The sequence below is a fragment of the Engystomops pustulosus genome, chromosome 10, assembly GCF_040894005.1.
Source record: "Engystomops pustulosus chromosome 10, aEngPut4.maternal, whole genome shotgun sequence".
Classification (NCBI taxonomy): domain Eukaryota; kingdom Metazoa; phylum Chordata; class Amphibia; order Anura; family Leptodactylidae; genus Engystomops; species Engystomops pustulosus.
The window spans coordinates 84,392,625-84,411,999 of NC_092420.1; the positions used below are offsets into that span (position 1 = coordinate 84,392,625).

The window sequence follows — 19,375 nt, forward strand, 5'->3', positions numbered from 1 at the left end:
ACGTGTGGTACATGAACTCCCTTCCATCAAAGCCTCAGGACTCCCCTCCCCCTTAGGCCCGGTCTGACATCACCAGACTGGTACAGGTGGCTCTTACCTGGCCATAACTGCAGCAGGTAGTGCAGGACCTCAATGTGCTTCTTGAAGTCTAAGGCGCTGGCGAGCTCCTCCGAGTCAATGAACACGCGGTTATTGTGGTTCGACGTTTCTTGTCTTTGACTTAACAAGACCGGACCGAAGCAGACGGCCAGGTTCTGGCAGGTCATCTTGTTCACTTCGTGGTAGGAGGCAACGAGCTTCAAATGATCCAACAGCATCTTCAAGGTGGCCTGGTGGGATAGAGGGAGAGAGTATTAGCTGGAATCGCCATCGCAACGTTATCCACAAGTTAGTTTTCAAGGACGATCAAGTTTTAGGAGAGATTAAACCTGCCCTATAGATAAATCTACCCTGAGAGGGGCAGCGCTACTTACCCGCTCCACGTCGGGCAGACAAGTCAGGAGCTCCACCGTGTGCTCCGAGTCTTTGGGATCGTTCTCGCAGCCGTTGCCTGACATCCTGAGGGGCTTCTCGGCCATGGCGTGTAGCACGGCCTCGTACAGCTGCTTGGTGATGAGCGGAGAGGGGAGCTCCCGCAGGTAATCCTTCAAGACTCCTACAAGGAGAAGACACAGGAGGTAAGTCAATGGAAAGGAAGGTTCTTCAACATCACATGGTACATTGTACTGTGTCTATACTGCCCTGCTCTGCTCTATATAGCACCACCAGTCACACAGAGGGTTAATACGAGGCGCGGGAGGCTGCGGGTCACCTCAGGCTTTGGGCAGGATTCCTCCGGTGACCGCAGTATGTTGCTATTATCACGCGAGACCCTCACAAGCCTCTGGAGTATTTGACACAACTATGTGAGTGCGAGAAATTCTTGGGAGCGTCGTGTTGTGACACGAGCGCAGAGACCAGACTGCAGTCATGCCTGACCTCCCGGACGTCGCTCTCGTTGGACGTCTCCTCTTATGATACATCGCTCCAGGAATTCCTACAACATGGCTGACGACTCCAAATCCCAGGACAAGGGATACACTAGGATGAAATATGGTCGCCTGCAGCCACATCCGGGGGTCCTAGCTCCCTATGGTGGGGGCTGCCGCCATTCATCTCATTAGGCAGCCGATCACTAACTGCAGGAAACTTCAACTCTCTCTTTTCTGACCCATCCTGTGTCACCTCCTCATCCTCATAGACTGTAAGCTCTTGTGTCACACCCTCATCCTCATAGACTGTAAGCTCTTGTGTCCCCCCTCATCCTCATAGACTGTAAGTTCTTGTGTCACCCCCTCATCTTCATAGACTGTAAGCTCTTGTGTCACCCCCTCATCCTCATAGACTGTAAGCTCTTGTGTCCCCCCTCATCCTCATAGACTGTAAGCTCTTGTGTCACCCCCTCATCCTCATAGACTGTAAGCTCCTGTGTCACCTCCTCATCCTCATAGACTGTAAGCTCTTGTGTCCCCCCCTCATCCTCATAGACTGTAAGCTCTTGTGTCCCCCCTCATCCTCATAGACTGTAAGCTCTTGTGTCACCCCCTCATCCTCATAGACTGTAAGCTCTTGTGTCCCCCCTCATCCTCATAGACTGTAAGCTCTTGTGTCAGCCCCTCATCCTCATAGACTGTAAGCTCTTGTGTCTCCCCCTCATCCTCATAGACTGTAAGCTCTTGTGTCACCCCCTCATCCTCATAGACTATAAGCTCTTGTGTCACCCCCTCATCCTCATAGACTGTAAGCTCTTGTGTCACCCCCTCATCCTCATAGACTGTAAGCTCTTGTGTCACCCCCTCATCCTCATAGACCGTAAGCTCTTGTGTCACCCCCTCATCCTCATAGACTGTAAGCTCTTGTGTCACCTCCTCATCCTCATAGACTATAAGCTCTTGTGTCACCCCCTCATCCTCATAGACTGTAAGCTCTTGTGTCACCCCCTCATCCTCATAGACTGTAAGCTCTTGTGTCACCCCCCTCATCCTCATAGACTGTAAGCTCTTGTGTCACCCCCTCATCCTCATAGACTGTAAGCTCTTGTGTCACCCCCTCATCCTCATAGACTGTAAGCTCTTGTGTCACCATGTCCCTCCTCATCCTCATAGACTGTAAGCTCTTGTGTCACCCCCTCATCCTCATAGACCGTAAGCTCTTGTGTCACTCCCTCATCCTCATAGACTGTAAGCTCTTGTGTCACCCCCTCATCCTCATAGACTGTAAGCTCTTGTGTCACCCCCTCATCCTCATAGACCGTAAGCTCTTGTGTCACTCCCTCATCCTCATAGACTGTAAGCTCTTGTGTCACCCCCTCATCCTCATAGACTGTAAGCTCTTGTGTCACCCCCTCATCCTCATATACTGTAAGCTCTTGTGTCTCCACTCATCCTCATATACTGTAAGCTCTTGTGTCACCCCCTCATCCTCATAGACTGTAAGCTCTTGTGTCACCCCCCTCATCCTCATAGACTGTAAGCTCTTGTGTCATCCCCTCATCCTCATAGACCGTAAGCTCTTGTGTCACTCCCTCATCCTCATAGACTGTAAGCTCTTGTGTCACCCCCTCATCCTCATAGACTGTAAGCTCTTGTGTCACCCCCTCATCCTCATATACTGTAAGCTCTTGTGTCACCCCCTCATCCTCATATACTGTAAGCTCTTGTGTCACCCCCTCATCCTCATAGACTGTAAGCTCTTGTGTCCCCTCCTCATCCTCATAGACTGTAAGCTCTTGTGTCCCCCCTCATCCTCATAGACTGTAAGCTCTTGTGTCACCTCCTCATCCTCATAGACTGTAAGCTCTTGTGTCACCTCCTCATCCTCATAGACTGTAAGCTCTTGTGTCTCCCCCTCATCCTCATAGACTGTAAGCTCTTGTGTCTCCCCCTCATCCTCATAGACTGTAAGCTCTTGTGTCACCCCCTCATCCTCATATACTGTAAGCTCTTGTGTCACCCCCTCATCCTCATAGACTGTAAGCTCTTGTGTCCCCTCCTCATCCTCATAGACTGTAAGCTCTTGTGTCCCCCCTCATCCTCATAGACTGTAAGCTCTTGTGTCACCTCCTCATCCTCATAGACTGTAAGCTCTTGTGTCACCTCCTCATCCTCATAGACTGTAAGCTCTTGTGTCTCCCCCTCATCCTCATAGACTGTAAGCTCTTGTGTCACCCCTCATCCTCATAGACTGTAAGCTCTTGTGTCACCTCCTCATCCTCATAGACTGTAAGCTCGTGTCACCCCCTCATCCTCATAGACTGTAAGCTCTTGTGTCACCCCCTCATCCTCATAGACTGTAAGCTCTTGTGTCACCCCCTCATCCTCATAGACTGTAAGCTCTTGTGTCCCCCCCTCATCCTCATAGACTGTAAGCTCTTGTGTCACCCCCTCATCCTCATAGACTATAAGCTCTTGTGAGCAGGGCCCTCACTCCCGCACTGTGGTTCTCCCCCATCCATGAGGCATTTGCTGCTGGTTACATGTCACCTCCGCACCCAGGACCTGCATCTCCACAGAACCATTTACAGTAATGGGAAGTCACACGCCGGGGCCCAGTGACACCCTGAAGGGGGCGGCAGATTAAGGGAACTTTGTAAACATTTATAGACATGAGGGACACTCTGTAAAGCGATACAGACACAAGGGGTCATTGGTGAGAGCTTGTAAAACATTTATAGACACCCAGGAGCAGGTTAGGAGATGGTGTAAAATTACACAGGGGTCCGATCCCTGCAACGAGGACTACAACCCCTCACATCCACTGCTACACACCAGGATTCTACAAACAAATCATCACCTACTGATCCTGAGTTACATGCTGTATTATACCCCAGAGCTGCACTCACTATTCTGCTGCTGGTGCAGTCACTGTGTACATACATGACATTACTTATCCTGTACTGATCCTGAGTTACATCCTGTATTATACCCCAGAGCTGCACTCACTATTCTGCTGCTGGTGCAGTCACTGTGTACATACATGACATTACTTATCCTGTACTGATCCTGAGTTACATCCTGTATTATACCCCAGAGATGCACTCACTAGTCTGCTGCTGGTGCAGTCACTGTGTACATACATGACATTACTTATCCTGTACTGATCCTGAGTTACATGCTGTATTATACCCCAGAGCTGCACTCACTATTCTGCTGCTGGTGCAGTCACTGTGTACATACATGACATTACTTATCCTGTACTGATCCTGAGTTACATCCAGTATTATACTCCAGAGCTACACTCACTATTCTGCTGCTGGTGCAGTCACTGTGTACATACATGACATTACTTATCCTGTACTGATCCTGAGTTACATCCTGTATTATACCCCAGAGATGCACTCACTATTCTGCTGCTGGTGCAGTCACTGTGTACATACATGACATTACTTATCCTGTACTGATCCTGAGTTACATCCAGTATTATACTCCAGAGCTGCACTCACTATTCTGCTGCTGGTGCAGTCACTGTGTACATACATGACATTACTTCTCCTGTACTGATCCTGAGTTACATGCTGTATTATACTCCAGAGCTGCACTCACTATTCTGCTGCTGGTGCAGTCACTGTGTACATACATGACATTACTTCTCCTGTACTGATCCTGAGTTACATCCTCTATTATACCCCAGAGCTGCACTCACTAGTCTGCTGCTGGTGCAGTCACTGTGTATATACATGACATTACTTATCCTGTACTGATCCTGAGTTACATGCTGTATTATACCCCAGAGCTGCACTCACTATTCTGCTGCTGGTGCAGTCACTGTGTACATACATGACATTACTTCTCCTGTACTGATCCCGAGTTACATCCTGTATTATACCCCAGAGCTGCACTCACTATTCTGCTGCTGGAGCAGTCACTGTGTACATACATGACATTACTTATCCTGTACTGATCCTGAGTTACATTCTGTATTATACCCCAGAGCTGCACTCACTATTCTGCTGCTGGTGCAGTCACTGTGTACATACATGACATTACTTATCCTGTACTGATCCTGAGTTACATCCTGTATTATACCCCAGAGCTGCACTCACTATTCTGCTGCTGGTGCAGTCACTGTGTACATACATGACATTACTTATCCTGTACTGATCCTGAGTTACATCCTGTATTATACCCCAGAGCTGCACTCACTATTCTGCTGCTGGTGCAGTCACTGTGTACATACATAACATTACTTATCCTGTACTGATCCTGAGTTACATCCGGTATTATACTCCAGAGCTGCACTCACTATTCTGCTGCTGGTGCAGTCACTGTGTACATACATGACATTACTTATCCTGTACTGATCCGGAGTTACATCCTGTATTATACCCCAGAGCTGCACTCACTATTCTGCTGCTGGTGCAGTCACTGTGTTCATACATGACATTACTTATCCTGTACTGATCCTGAGTTACATCCTGTATTATACCCCAGAGCTGCACTCAGTATTCTGCTGCTGGTGCAGTCACTGTGCACATACATACTGCATGGGCAGATAACCAATTACAATCCCCAGCAGATGTGGACAACCTGAGGATAATATAGAGCAGTGAGGGTGATGGTCACTCTGGGAACAGGGTGCAGCACCCTCCTCTCTGGTGACGCCCCGGTGCTTATCGCAGCAGCTGTGTTGTCACAGTGGACCATGTACATTTCACTTTTATTACTAGAAGAAAAGCCTGTGTGTGCGTCTGGGGCCGGCAGCTGCCAAGAAATAAAATTACAAACAGGAAGTGGAATCTATCAAAGGCCTCAGTATCGTGAGCGCGAGGTGCGACTGCCAAGCTACAAGGGCTAATCCCCAAAAGCATGACAGAAATACCATCTGTGTGCGGCGGGGAACAAAGGAGGCTTGTTACTGGAGGGGATGTGGTGTGTGCAGAGTCATCCCTGCAAGACACTGCTCCCAATCATGGGGGTTATACTCCTCATTAACCCTATAGTGAGAGACAATGACCCCCTGATACCAGCTCTGCCCAGAAATCCGCTTAGCTCATCCTCTCTGTGGTTTGGTTGGGGTCAGTCTGGTAATAAAAGGGTCACATCCACTGTACTGCTGTCCCGGATACGGGAGTGTGGCCGTGCCTGGTACTGCACCTTCTTAGATCAGTTGAGGTCCGACCCGAAATAGGGTAACATTTGTAGAAGGTGTCTATAGGACTGCCGGAATGGAATGATGGACCTGGCTTTGCTATTGGTGGGGGGAGTCCCAGCTAAACCAATCAGATAAGAGGTAACTTGTGATGCCCGCTTTGAGTACATACAGACCAGATCTATACGTTTTGACCCTCTAGATTAGTAGCGGCGCCATACCCCCCTTCCTGTTCTTTGAAGAATGCATCATACACAATAATTAAGAACTAATGAGACCCCCACTGATCACAGGGTGGTCCCGGGGGTGAGCACGGAGAAGTAATACTACAGTTCGGAAGTCTTTTTCGATCCTGATACATTGGGGGTCATTTACTAAGGGCCCAATTCGCGTTTTCCCGACGTGTTACCCGAATATTTCCGATTTGCGCCGATTTTCCCTGTATTGCCCCGGGTTTTTGGCGCACGCGATCGGATTGTGGCGCATCGGCGGTGGCATGCACGCTATGGAAATCGGGGGGCATGGCTGAACGAAAACCCGACGGATTCGGAAAAACCGCCGCATTTAAAACAAAAAATTGGTCGCACGGCCCATACTCACATGCACCAGGAAGAGATCAGTGAACTCCGACGCAACTCGGCGCAGCAGTGACACCTGGTGGACATCGGGAGCAGGACCTTCATGAATCGCCGGAAGACCCGAACGCTCGTCCGAGAAGCCGCCGCTGGAACGCGAATGGACCGGGTAAGTAAATGTGCCCCATTGTGACAATATCAACGCAGACAACACGTATCCAAGCAATTGGATACATTGTAACTAAAAGCTTCCTCCAAAAAAAAAATAAATTAAAAAAAAAAATAAAATCAGAGGCGCCGCTTATCCCTCACCTAATTGGGACAATAAATAGAGTTCGGACTGTCGTCTTCCCGCTGATACACAACACAGAGGGTCCCGTCCTCCTCGTTTTTCGGTTCCTCCTCTGGGTGACTTTTGCCTCGTTAATCCCCACCACAATAGGAATATTGTAGGACCTGGGGGATGCCCTTTGCCCCCGTCTAATCCTCCCGCCGCTATATATTCGCTCTGTTCCAGGGTCGGGCTTATTTTTTCTAGATTTAAGCCGCTCGGACCCTCGCTGCCAGGGCCGCCGCTACATTCTCTTCCGCGCAAAACAAATTTAGACAGCAAGCAGAAAGCGCCATCCACTTCATTAAGTCCTCATTTTTCAGGGGCAGTGAACTGTTCAGCCCGTGACTTGCTTTACTTGGAATCAAATTCACATGGATGAAGACAGACATGACGCAACGGCACAACTATGAGACCCCCTCATCACAGGCTCCTGCTTTACATCAGGGCCCCTACACACAAACACCGCGTCACATCTGTCTGAGGGATCAAGACCAAACACACTTTGGCAACTGGTAACTTTGTTGTCAGAGAAACTTTATACATAGAACTTTATCCTATACGGATACAAGTAGTGTAATACTCCAGAGCCGCTCCACAACATCAGAGCAGGTTCTCCCTGCATATCCTCCTGATAGAAGTGATTCGGACAAGCTAGGATCGGAGTATTAAAGGGGGTTTTCACTAAATTGACCCTAAAAATCCATCCTGATAAACATTACTCATAGATCCAGGCACCGGGACTGTGGTAACTTCTATGTCATCCATGGCCTCCTTCCTTCTAAAAACAACTTTAAGAAATAATTTTAATGAGCTGGAAGGGATCTGAGGGGCTTCACTAGAGCACTTCCATGATGTAGCTTCACAGGCTGTTACAATGTGCAGAACTCTCACTCAACCCCCTGCTCTCTTCTCCTCTCGCTGCATGTGTAATCTAGCAGCAGGAAGGGCAGGGGAGACCTGCTCTGCTCATTGTAACATTCTGTGAAGCTACAGCACTGTAGCTCTTGTAAAACACCCCAGAGCCCCAGGCTCATTAGCATAATTGTAAAAGTTGATTTTAGAAGGAAGGAGGCCATGGATACAAATAAGATTACCACAGTCACGGCGCCTGGATCTATGAGTAAGTGTCCCTGGTTTATCATGATGGTAGATCGTTATCCCTCACCTAGTGGATTACATGGGGTCCCTAACTGCTAGAATCCACTCAGATATTCCTTTAAGCCTTACAAGTGATCCCATAGAATTAAATGGAGCACAGGATGAACAACAACTTACAGGTCAGTGACTCCAGGAAGCCCTATAAAGTGTAGTTGCTATAGTCTCTGTTGTCCTTTCGTGACATCCTCTGTAGGTATGAAAACTGTCCTTAAAGGGGTTGTCCAGAGGTTGAAAAACATGGCTGCTTTCTTCCAATAACAGTGCCACATCTGACCACTTCCGGCATTTCAACTCGGCTCCATTCAGGTCTATAGAGCCGAAATGCAATACCTTCACTAACCATGGTCAATGGAAAAAAAAAAGCCATGTTTCCGAACACCAGACAACCCCTTTAAGTCAGTCAAAGGAGCAGAAGTTGAAGAACACCAAACAGTGAGATGTCTCAGTGCCATGTCCTTACCCGTTATGACGTTAATGTCTGGGTAGTCGTTCTCGCAGAGTCCTACAGATTTACTATCCCTCTCAAACGCTTCTCGTAATTCCTTCTTCACGGCTGCGGAGCCGCACAGTCGGTACAAGCCGACCACCTGCAACATCGGAGAGAAAGACCCCATCACACATCATAGCAATTCACTGTGACAGCTCCGACATGTAGTGCCGAGACAGAAGCCCCATATCCCTAAAGGGCGAGGATACAGCTTTAGGACACATAGGTCGGAAATTGCTGCAAAATTTCCACAACCATCTTACCCAGACCTTAAAGGGGTTGAAAAAAAATGGCTGCTTTTTTTCCCAACAAACACTAAACCGGACTATGGTTGGAGCCAATACTGCAGCTCAGCTGTACAGAAATGAATGGAGCCGAGCTGCAATACCATGCACTGCCAACGGTCAGGTGTGGCGCTGTTTTTGCAAGAAAACAGCCATGTTTTGCCACCTCCAAAAATCCCCAATAAAGGGCCGCTCTCATTCTACACGTTTATGCACCATATAGGAGATGAATGCCCATTCATTGGGGGTCCCTACAGTATGTGCATTTATCATTGCTGGAGAAATGGAGTAACCTGGGCCAGTACTAGACAAGTAATAATACTCCAAAGTTGGATTCATAAATCAGTTGCTAAAGGAAATTATAGATTAACCTGTTGCATCCTTAAAGGGACACTCCAGTCAAATTTATTGAATAATACAAAAGGGTGTGAAGAGAGGAGCAGGACTCATTGTCATTGTATTCACTGGTGTCCTGCACAAGGTATAATTCACTGAATCCGCTGTGACTGGAGCGTTCCTTTAACTGCTTGGATGAACCGCTATAATGTCTGATGTAGACTGCACTGCAGACACTGAACTAGCAGGGGATGCTGCCAGATTTCACACTGCAGAATTATGACTGCAGCTCTGGAGTATGATACTTGTCTTATACGGACCCTAGGTTACTAGTGCTAGTAATCATGAATAAACCATCATCGCCCGAGAAGAACTGACACTTGGATTCTGCATTTTCTAGTAAAATCCGCACAGGCAGTCACCACCGGATCACGCCGGGGACCCGTCTCCTAGCAATCTTATATTTGTTCCAAAACAGAGCTCCTATTTAAATAGACTTTGCACCTTTAGCAGCGGCAGATGATGGCCGAGTGCTAGCACCCCCCAGGAGGCCGACATCTGCCATCAACATGTGCAAACATTTGTGTACAAGGACACCCGGCAGGTGCTAAATCAGGGACCATCAATTTTATCCTGAGTAAACACCAGAGCGCTGGGAGCTGCGAGCTACGACAGGGGGCAAGAGATAGAGCAGGGCGCAGGTTATCAGGGGCGTATTCACACGCCAACGTACGTTCTGCTCACATCTGCTTACAATTCAGTCATAAAGATAAGCAGTAAGGGTCAATTCACATGTGACATGGCCACCCCCTCCCCACCCAAACACCTACCGTCCTGTACTGAAAACGTACATACAGTACTGGACGGTGGCCCAGCGGGAACATAGTGACCGACTGCATCATGACACAATGGTTGCAGCAGTAGTAAAGCAAAATCCAGGGGCCTATGTGTACTGGATGCCATATATAGTAATCAGTGGATTTACATCCACATCTGACACTTGGATTTAGCTAATGATTCTGGGTTCAGAGAAGAGAAAGGGGTCGTCCAACATTAGGAAAACATGAAGGATTTGTTCATGGGGTTGTATCTGGTAACTTAATTACCTCGGTGGAGGTCTCAAAGACGGGACTCCCATGGATCACGAGAACAGGGGTCTGTTGTACACCCAACACATGTGCCGACTAGTCCATCCATCTCTATGGCGCTGAAGGAGATTGCCGAGTACGGCGCTTGGCTATCTCAGTGCAATAGAGATAAATATAGCAGCATTTGCGCTACCAGCTGCTCTCTTCACCTCTGGGTACGGTCCCATTCTAGTGAGCCATGGGGGTCCCATCACTGAAACCTCCAAACGATGAGCAGATTAGCCTCCAACTTGTTTGCCACTGGAGAACCCCTTAAAAAAAACGAATGCCCTATCCATGGGATTGGGGATAACTTGTTGATTCTGTGGGTCCTAGTGGTGGACCCACAATAAAACACAATAAGGGGAGTCCAAAGTACTTCCGATGAATGGAGCCGCTGGCCACACAAGCCTCTGTATTCCCGTCTATAGCACAGATGGATGGATAGGCGAGTGCAGAACTACCACTTCCATCAGGGTCATTGACTACCGAGAGGATGCTTGATTTAACGCTCCAGTCATTTGGAGACTACGGACCCCTATTATTGTGATTAGCAGTTCGACCCCCCCACCGATAACTTGTTGCAATGGTAAGACATGACATTAAGCAGTGCAGCAGCGAGGAGAAGACCCCTTACCTGGCAGCCCCTCTTTTCTATTTCCATTATACATTTGTCCATGAGAAGGGGAACCATAAGTCCCGCATTTTCCTTCTCAACTACTTGTCGAGCGTCGACCCCGAATATGACGGGTTCTCGATCCACTCCGATTCTGTCTGCCGAGTTCTCCCATTGTTCCATGAGGCTCAGCTTTACGTAGATTAGGCCACGGGGCTCCAATTTCACTGCCAGCTGATGGGTTTTGGTCACTCGGAAGAGTGCGGGCAGGACTACGGTCCCGTGGCAACAGACTCTGTTCTTTTTTGGGGCTGGGTCCCAACTGAACACAACAAGTTTCAAGTGCTGGGCGTTCTCCAGCTCAATATTAAAGGTATGATCCATGTCTAGAAAGGAAGTCCTACAAGTCAGCAAAGCCGTCCTCGCTTTATTCACCGAGTCAACCTGGATGGCGCAGAAGACGTCTTTGGAGTCTATTCTCGGCGGTTTCAAGTCCTCGGCTCCGTAGAAGTGAACGCTCATGAGTCCGGAGACGTACTGGAAACACTTTGGTTGATCGGAAAAGCTGTAGTGCCGGAAGGCATCGATATCCAGATCCGACTTGGCGCCATTGGTCGCTTGGACCTCCTTTCCTTTTGTAGGTCTCGTCTCGCCCCCGTGTTTACCTGACTTGGCTATGAGTTCTGGGGAGTCTCCGTCACTGAGATATCCCCCTTTACTGGAAGATTTGGAGGTGCCAGAACTTTTCTTTTTGTAGTTCTGCTGGGAAGTCACGCTACTATCGAGGTGATAGCGGCTGATCACGTTCCTGCTGGCGGCGGCCGCTGCTTGCCCGGATGAGGATAGCGAGGTCGTGTGCCCCACTTCCTGACCGTTTCCTTTAGAGCTGGAAGACGGATGGTCAGAGTTGGAGTGACTCCATGAGGTCCCTTTGACACTCAGCTTTCTGCTGAGCTCCGGCAATTTTTTCATTTTCATGGACAATTTCCGCACAGTCCTTGGAGATTTTATCTTATCGGGGAGAGACCAGTTGATGCTTCCTCCCTTCTTCACCGGGTTGGGACTGCAAGGCGGAGAGAAGTCAGCCAGAGCAGGAGAAGTCATTTTAGGGCCTAAACACAAAATAAGGAACATGAGAATTCTTTAAAAACTAGAAAATTCCAATAAGTTTGCCAGTTATACATTAAAAAAGAATCCATCATGATAAACCAGGGACACTTACTCAGATCCAGGCACCGTGACAGTGGTAATCTACTTATGTGTTACCCATGGCCTCCTTCCAAAATCAACTTTTAGAATTATGCTAATAAACTAAAGCCCCTCTGTGCTGTAGCTTCACAGGCTGTTACACTGTGCTGGAGCAAGTTTGCAGTGGAAGGGAGGAAGTGCTCCTGCACAGTTAACAGCCTGTTAAAGGGCACCTACCACCACAAATCTACCTATAAAGGTAGATCGGGTGGTAGGTGGATCAATGGGACGTGAGGATAGCCCTTTTAAGGGCTAATCCTCACGTCCCCACACTTTTTTGATAACTTTTATTACACATATATTCAAATTTACTTATGCGGCTACTGGGGCGTGGAGTAGCCGCATCTGAGGTTACACGAGGCGGCTACTCCACGCCCCGGTAGCCTCTTTTCCCCTCCTACTCGCCCATCTTCGGCGCGCAGCTCCGCGTAGCTGCCGCCCTCGTCCGGCGATCCTGCCGTCTGCGCATGCGCAGAAGAGCAGGCCTGCGCGGTCACTGATCCGAAACAGGCGCGGGCCTGCTCTTCTGCGCATGCGCACGCGTAGCTGCGCGCCGAAGATGGGTGAGTAGGAGGGGTAAAGTGGCTACCGGGGCGTGGAGTAGCCGCCTCGTGTAACCTCAGATGCGGCTACTCCACGCCCCAGTAGTAGCATAAGTAAATTTGAATATGTGTAATAAAAGTTATCAAAAAAGTGCGGGGACGTGAGGATTAGCCCTTAAAAGGGCTATCCTCACGTCCCATTGATCCACCTACCACCCGATCTACCTTTATAGGTAGATGTGTGGTGGTAGGTTTCCTTTAAGCTAAAGCACGGAGAGGCTCTGGTAACACCTCCAAGAGGTTTTCTGTGTCATTAGCATAATTCTAAAAGTTGATTTTAGAAGGCAGGAGGCCATGGATAACAGATATAAGTAGATTACCACAGTCCCGGTGCCTGGATCTATGAGTATTGTCCCTGGTTTATCAGGATGGTAGATTTCCTTTAATTCTAACATTGTATCACAAGAGAGCAATCCATTATCGAGTTGAAAGTTTTATAAAACTCGTGATGTGGCTAAAAATAGTCCGGTGTGATGGTCCGCATCGTATCATAACAGGCTTAAGAGGTTCTCAGGAGGAATTTTTAGATTGTATTGGCCGACAATCACGGGAACCTCTCTAATCAGGGGGGACCTGCTGTGCAATTACACAGATGCAACGTAGTGTTGGCTGTAGATTCTATGCAGCCGTGTTATCTGGTGAATTACTATTCCTCCAAGTCCCCCCGTGTACATGCATGCATTGTAAATGGAGACAGTTGCCAGATGTCTATGACCCTTGAAGAGAAATCTAGTGCCCTCAACTCTCTTCACCAAGTGAACAGCGCCATACACTGTCCAGTGGCTGTGCTTAGTACTGCAGCTCACATGGAGGGAAACAAGCTGCTAAGAGGAGGACGTGATGTCACTGGTCCCCAAACTGGAAGCTGTGACAATAGGTGGGTGCAGACTGCCAGACCCTCTTCTATCAAATTTAAGGATAAGTTATCAACATTTTAGCTACGGATACAAATACAAAGTAGTAATGGGACGGGAGCGACACTGAACGATCGAACCTTCAATACTCAGACCCTGAGCTGCGTCTTAAATTCCTGACTCCAGGATCAGATCTGTGGATTTCCTGGAAGTAACGTCCCCTAAATCTGGAGCACTGATAAAAACATAACAGCAGAATGAAAGACCCTTCCCCTAATTTAGGGGCCTTAATCAACCCGACGGTCCAGCTGCTGGGAAACTACAACTGCAATCATTCCTTTAAAGCTGGGGGGGGGGGGGGATGTATATAGAAGCTACAACTCCCATCAAGTAACAAAACTACAACTCCCATCATTCCTTTAAAGCTGGGGGTGGGGATGTATATAGAAGCTACAACTCCCATCAAGTAACAAAACTACAACTCCCATCACTCCCCTAAACCCAAGGATTTACATAGAATCCAAGATGAAACTACAACTCCAGTCAGTCCTTTAAACCTGGGTATTTATATAGAAGCTACTGTGACACTACAACTCCCATCAAGAAACAAAACCTAAGGATTTACATAGAACCGAAGATGAAACTACAACTTCCAGAATGCAAAATCTATAGACTCCATCTGTGGAACTACAAGTCTCAGCAAACATAAAATCCTATATTATACCAACTACAGCAATACTACAACTCTCAGCAAGCCCTTATAATTTGCAGGGCAAGATTATGGATGTGAAGTAGTCCTGGCTGCAGTGTGCCCTATACATACAGGGAGTATCAGGCTGGAGAGCAGTCACATAGGAGCCGTTTATGGAGGGGATGGGGGCGGGGGTCTCGCACGTCACAGACAGTCTATTTACCAGAGCAGGACAAAGCCCCTCTCATAGACGCAGCAGTAACAAGTCACAGAGAACCCGGATATTAAACCTTCGCTGCTCTTCTGGCTCCTTTAGCATAACACGGCTGAGATTATATTACATAACACAGGGCGGCCGGGGATCTACAGAGAAATTATATTCATAGAACTGGGGAAACGGCGCGAAGCCCCCCCGACCGCTGCCGGACGTCCCAGGAACATGGACAATATACAGGTCAAGTGTCCTACAAGGTTTCCTCAGCAGCTACTGACAAAAGGGTGTAAGAAGTGGTAACAAACACCTAAAACACAAGATAGGGAAAACTAAAAACACTAGAGAACAGGAATGTACGGGATCGGCTCATCTACTGCAGCGTTAATTGGTTTTGCGCCAATTAGCACAAGGACCACAATTCTCAGATAATCAGCATCTGGAAGGCGACACTTTAACAAACGGCTTAAAGCTGGGCAAAAAAAACAGTACTCCAAAACAATTAACAGTGAAATAAATATATACCATATACCGTATACTCGAGTATAAGCCTAGTTTTTCAGCACAAAAAAAAAAATGCGCTGAAAACCCAAACTCGGCTTATACTTGAGTAAAAAAATATATAGGTTTTACCAGGTTTTTGTAGTAAAATTAGGGGCCTCGGCTTATACTCGGGTATATTATATATCAAAATAATAAAAAATAAATAGTAAAGATAAGAGAAAATAAATCAAAATGAAATATTGTATTTTACAAATAAAAATAAATTAAATGAATTTACTAAAATGAAAAAATAAATAAAAAAATGGTAAAAAAAAAATATTTTAATTAGTAAAAAATAAAAATATGTTAAGAGTAAAATAAAATGATAAATAAATTGGTAAAAAAAAAAATAATAATAATAAAATTTAGTTAAATATATAAGAAAAACACAAATATATATATAAATAAAATACAATAGTAACCACATTTTTTTAACCCCATAATAAAGCAGATGGATGAAGCACACGTCTTTCCTACCGGGGTCATGCGATGCGCTTGCAGGTGGCTCCTCTGTAGACGTCTTGTACACAGATCTCTGCTTGCACAGCTGCACGCTATAGTCCATGGAATCCAAGGAATCTCCGGCAGTATGATCAGCGGCCGGAGACATGGGCTCGCCCGGGCCTGGCAGGTATCCGATCCTTGCAGCGACTTCCGGCACATCATGTCCAGGTTCCGTCAGGTCTGACGAGGTTTTGGGGCGTATATAGGGTTCATCGTCCTCGGGGATCGGATTATACCAAATTTCCCCTTCATCGTCCGCATCATTGTCTTCACTCAGATCAGAGGTGCCCGAGGGCACGGCCCTAGGGGTAGGTGGTGTGGAGGGCACGGTCTCCTGTGCTTTGCCGGAGAGGTCTCTGTCTGCTCGTGACAACTGGAGGACGGTCTCTTTGATGAGCACATGACTGGAGCTGGAGCTGTGGTGGCTCCGTTTATGGCTCTCGGTCACGTGATGGGATCGGTGGGTGCTCTGGGTAAGCCAATTTCGTTTTTTCGAGACGGTGATGTGGTTGTTCTGTAGGTTGTGCTGGTTCACCTCGGTCACTTTAAGGTCCCGTCTGATTACTGCCGAGGTGAACGTCGTCTCGATAAAGTCTATCGGAGAGAAGAAAAAAAAAATGAGTAATTAGTCTCAGCGGGTGAGTACAGGCATCACATAGTGTATTCAGAGAGAGAGGGAGCAGCGCCAAGACCAACACCAAGTACACCAAGTGTGGGCATCTAGGGGGTACAATGGTCAGCAGGGCCTAGGGCGCTTACAGTGGGCATCTGGGGGGGGGGGTATAATGGTCAGCAGTGCCCAGGATATCTAGGGGATATAATGGTCAGCAGGACCCAGGACGTTTACAGTGGGCATCTAGGGGGGGGGGGGGTACAATGGTCAGCAGGGCCTAGGGCGCTTACAGTGGGCATCTGGGGGGGGGGTATAATGGTCAGCAGGGCCCAGGACACTTAAAGTGGGCAACTACAGGGTAAACAAGGTCATTGTGTCTGACCTCTACATAGACTTAGGTTATGAGTTTGGCTTGTGCGGCCCCCCAGGTGCGGATAATGGGGGTCCTGTGACTACTGATGTAGCAGAAACACCTGTCGTCACTTGCCATTACAGCCCGTAACAGGAGATCACTACCACATATGATCACTGGGGGTCCTGACCAATATGATGATCCACAGGGATGAAAAGCAAACATTACCAATATCTACCCAGTGGGATTTGGACCCCGAAAGCAAGTCCTGGTCCAAGTCCTATGAGTGCAGGCAAAATATATATACAGGAGATTGATACGGAGCAGAAATGGTGGTCACAGGAGAGACAACTGCCCATCAGGTGCGCAGGAAGGTTGGACCCCCATCTCCTGATATTGATCACCTATAGGTGATCAATGTATATCAGCTAGGGACACAATCTGGCTGCAGCAAAAACCCTCAGTGACCCGGAGATTACACAAGGTTGAAATCTGCAGAATTAGTTGATATTTTGCATCCTGTAGATACAATCTTGATGCAGAGAACTTGTAAGTGTCCCTAGGTTATAGGAGAGGTCAGTATTAGGGACTAAACAGCTGCTTTTTCTAAACCAATGTATAAAGCAAGACAAAGAAATCGGAGCCAAACCCGGGGGGACGCCACAAGCCGGATCCCTTTAATTGCCTCTATTCATCAGCGACAGCGATTACCGCACGACATATGTTCCACATTCACACATAATCACAGGCGGCACAATGCAGCGGCATTAAGCCCTTGTTTACCCAATCCCTTCTATTAATGCCGCCCTGTCTCCGGGATAATACCGCCATTACACCAAAGTCAATTTGTAGACACGGAGCAGATCCCATCGGGCCTGACATTCCCCCCGGGAAGTAGAATATCGCCTGCATATAATGTGGCCATTCAGGTTACGTGCAGCCTCCTGCGCTGGGTACGATACCACGGGCAGGTTGATACTTGTGCTGCATTCCAGCTCAGTACAGGACGGTAACACATCGCCATCTCCAGCACCGGCTGATCATTAACCAGCGCCTGCCCGAATACACACAACAACAAGGGTCCGCACAAAAACCCCCCCTAATACAAATCCAAGATCTGCTCTGATAAGGAATCCTCAAGTCCTGGAGTTTTTGTGGGAAAGCTGAGTGATGAGCCGGAAGTCCATCACTACGGACTCCCACACAGCTTTTCTAGCTTTTCCAAAATTGTGCAATTGATACGGCAATAAGATAGAAAAGATAACATATATTTAGTCAGCAGGATCGGGCTTGGCAATAACTGCATTTTTTGGGGGGGGGATTTAAAGGGGGTTTCCAGAAAAAAAAAAAGAAAAAAAAATGGGGATTGTGCACTTTATTTGCTATGGCTACATGTTGTGGTGTCAATTTGGAACGACGGCTGTGACCAAATCGGTGACCTCGAGATCAATGGGGGTGGTTTGGTGATGTTCAAAAAGTGATGGGAGCGAGGGCACCGTAGCGATCAGAACTTCTGCATCAGGGTATACGGCAGGACCGGGGGTGGAGGTGCAGGAATGAAGAACTTATCCGCCCCCCCCAAATGGAAAATCCCTTTAAATACGAATGCAGTTCATATCTCTCATATCTGGATGGTGTGAATACACCTTTGCACACACTGGTGACTTTACTGGGTGGGCAAATCTGAATTCTGTTCAGCCTTTGTACAGAATAAACTGCAAGCCTAACAAAATACCTACAAAAAAAAAAAATGGCAGAACTAATACTAAAGTAGATCATTACATTCTGCATTTAAAAAAAATGATACAATTAAAAGCTACACTAAGTTTTTGATTATTAGTGTGAATTGATTTCTTTTGCTGCAGGTTTTACTGCGCAGTGTGAATGGACCCCGGCCCCGTCTTGTCACCAACTGTCCCCAGAGGTGCAAATCACTGCCCCTAGTAGTAAAGGATTGAAGGATTAGGGGGGGGGGGGGGGATTTGGGCGCGTACAAGGCAGAGGAGAGGAAATATTAAGAGTACTTGTCAATTAACACTCCCCATCAATAAGTGACCTTTTAGGTTGTGCTTCCTTTTGGTATCATATGGCGCCGAGCTATTTTTATCATCCAAGGGTCCTGGTTATGGGAACGGCTCCTCTATGCGGCGGATACGTAGAGTTTTCAGATATTGCTTTTACATGATGCTGCAGAAGTATAGGGGAAACTATAGGATCAGACCGATCCAGACCACCGGCTACATAGGCATACGATGGGCAGTGGATGCCCCCAATACAAAGGGGGGGGGGGGTAGACTAGATTATAGGCTCATTTTAAGGTACATTCTAAAACCTTAAACCTGGTATATACAACATTTATGGGACTATAGGCCCATACAGAGGGATACATTGCAGATGTCTTAAAGGGGAGGGTGAGAAAGTACGAGTCGTGTTTTGTGACTGAGAATGACCGACACTTTGTTCCCCCAGGTATACAAGGGGTTAATGAGTCGGGGCTGCCATGACATTGGCGCAGCTATATAGGGCAATCAATTTTCCGCCTTCAGCATTTCACCAGTCTGGGTAAAAGGGAAAATTCAATGTGATAAATGGAAAGAGCATCGGCAGGGACTGTACAAGTCCAGATCAACCTGTTCTGATCCGGGAACATTTCTAGATAAAAAGGTGGCACAGTACTAAGCTGCAGGGGTCTCCGATAAACTACAGACGGACTC

General features: G+C 47.5%; 1 protein-coding gene across 1 annotated transcript in view; it reads right to left on the reverse strand.

Moving 5' to 3' along the window:
- SYDE2 (synapse defective Rho GTPase homolog 2) overlaps positions 1-19,375 on the reverse strand; it is a 28,483-nt gene that overhangs the window by 3,663 nt on the left and 5,445 nt on the right. The window contains exons 2-6 of the mRNA XM_072128558.1: positions 15,670-16,290; positions 11,065-12,155; positions 8,654-8,780; positions 474-655; positions 98-329 (exon numbers count right to left, since the gene is read on the reverse strand). Coding sequence (XP_071984659.1) covers positions 98-329; positions 474-655; positions 8,654-8,780; positions 11,065-12,155; positions 15,670-16,290 — 2,253 coding nt within the window. The remainder of the gene's footprint in view (positions 1-97; positions 330-473; positions 656-8,653; positions 8,781-11,064; positions 12,156-15,669; positions 16,291-19,375) is intronic.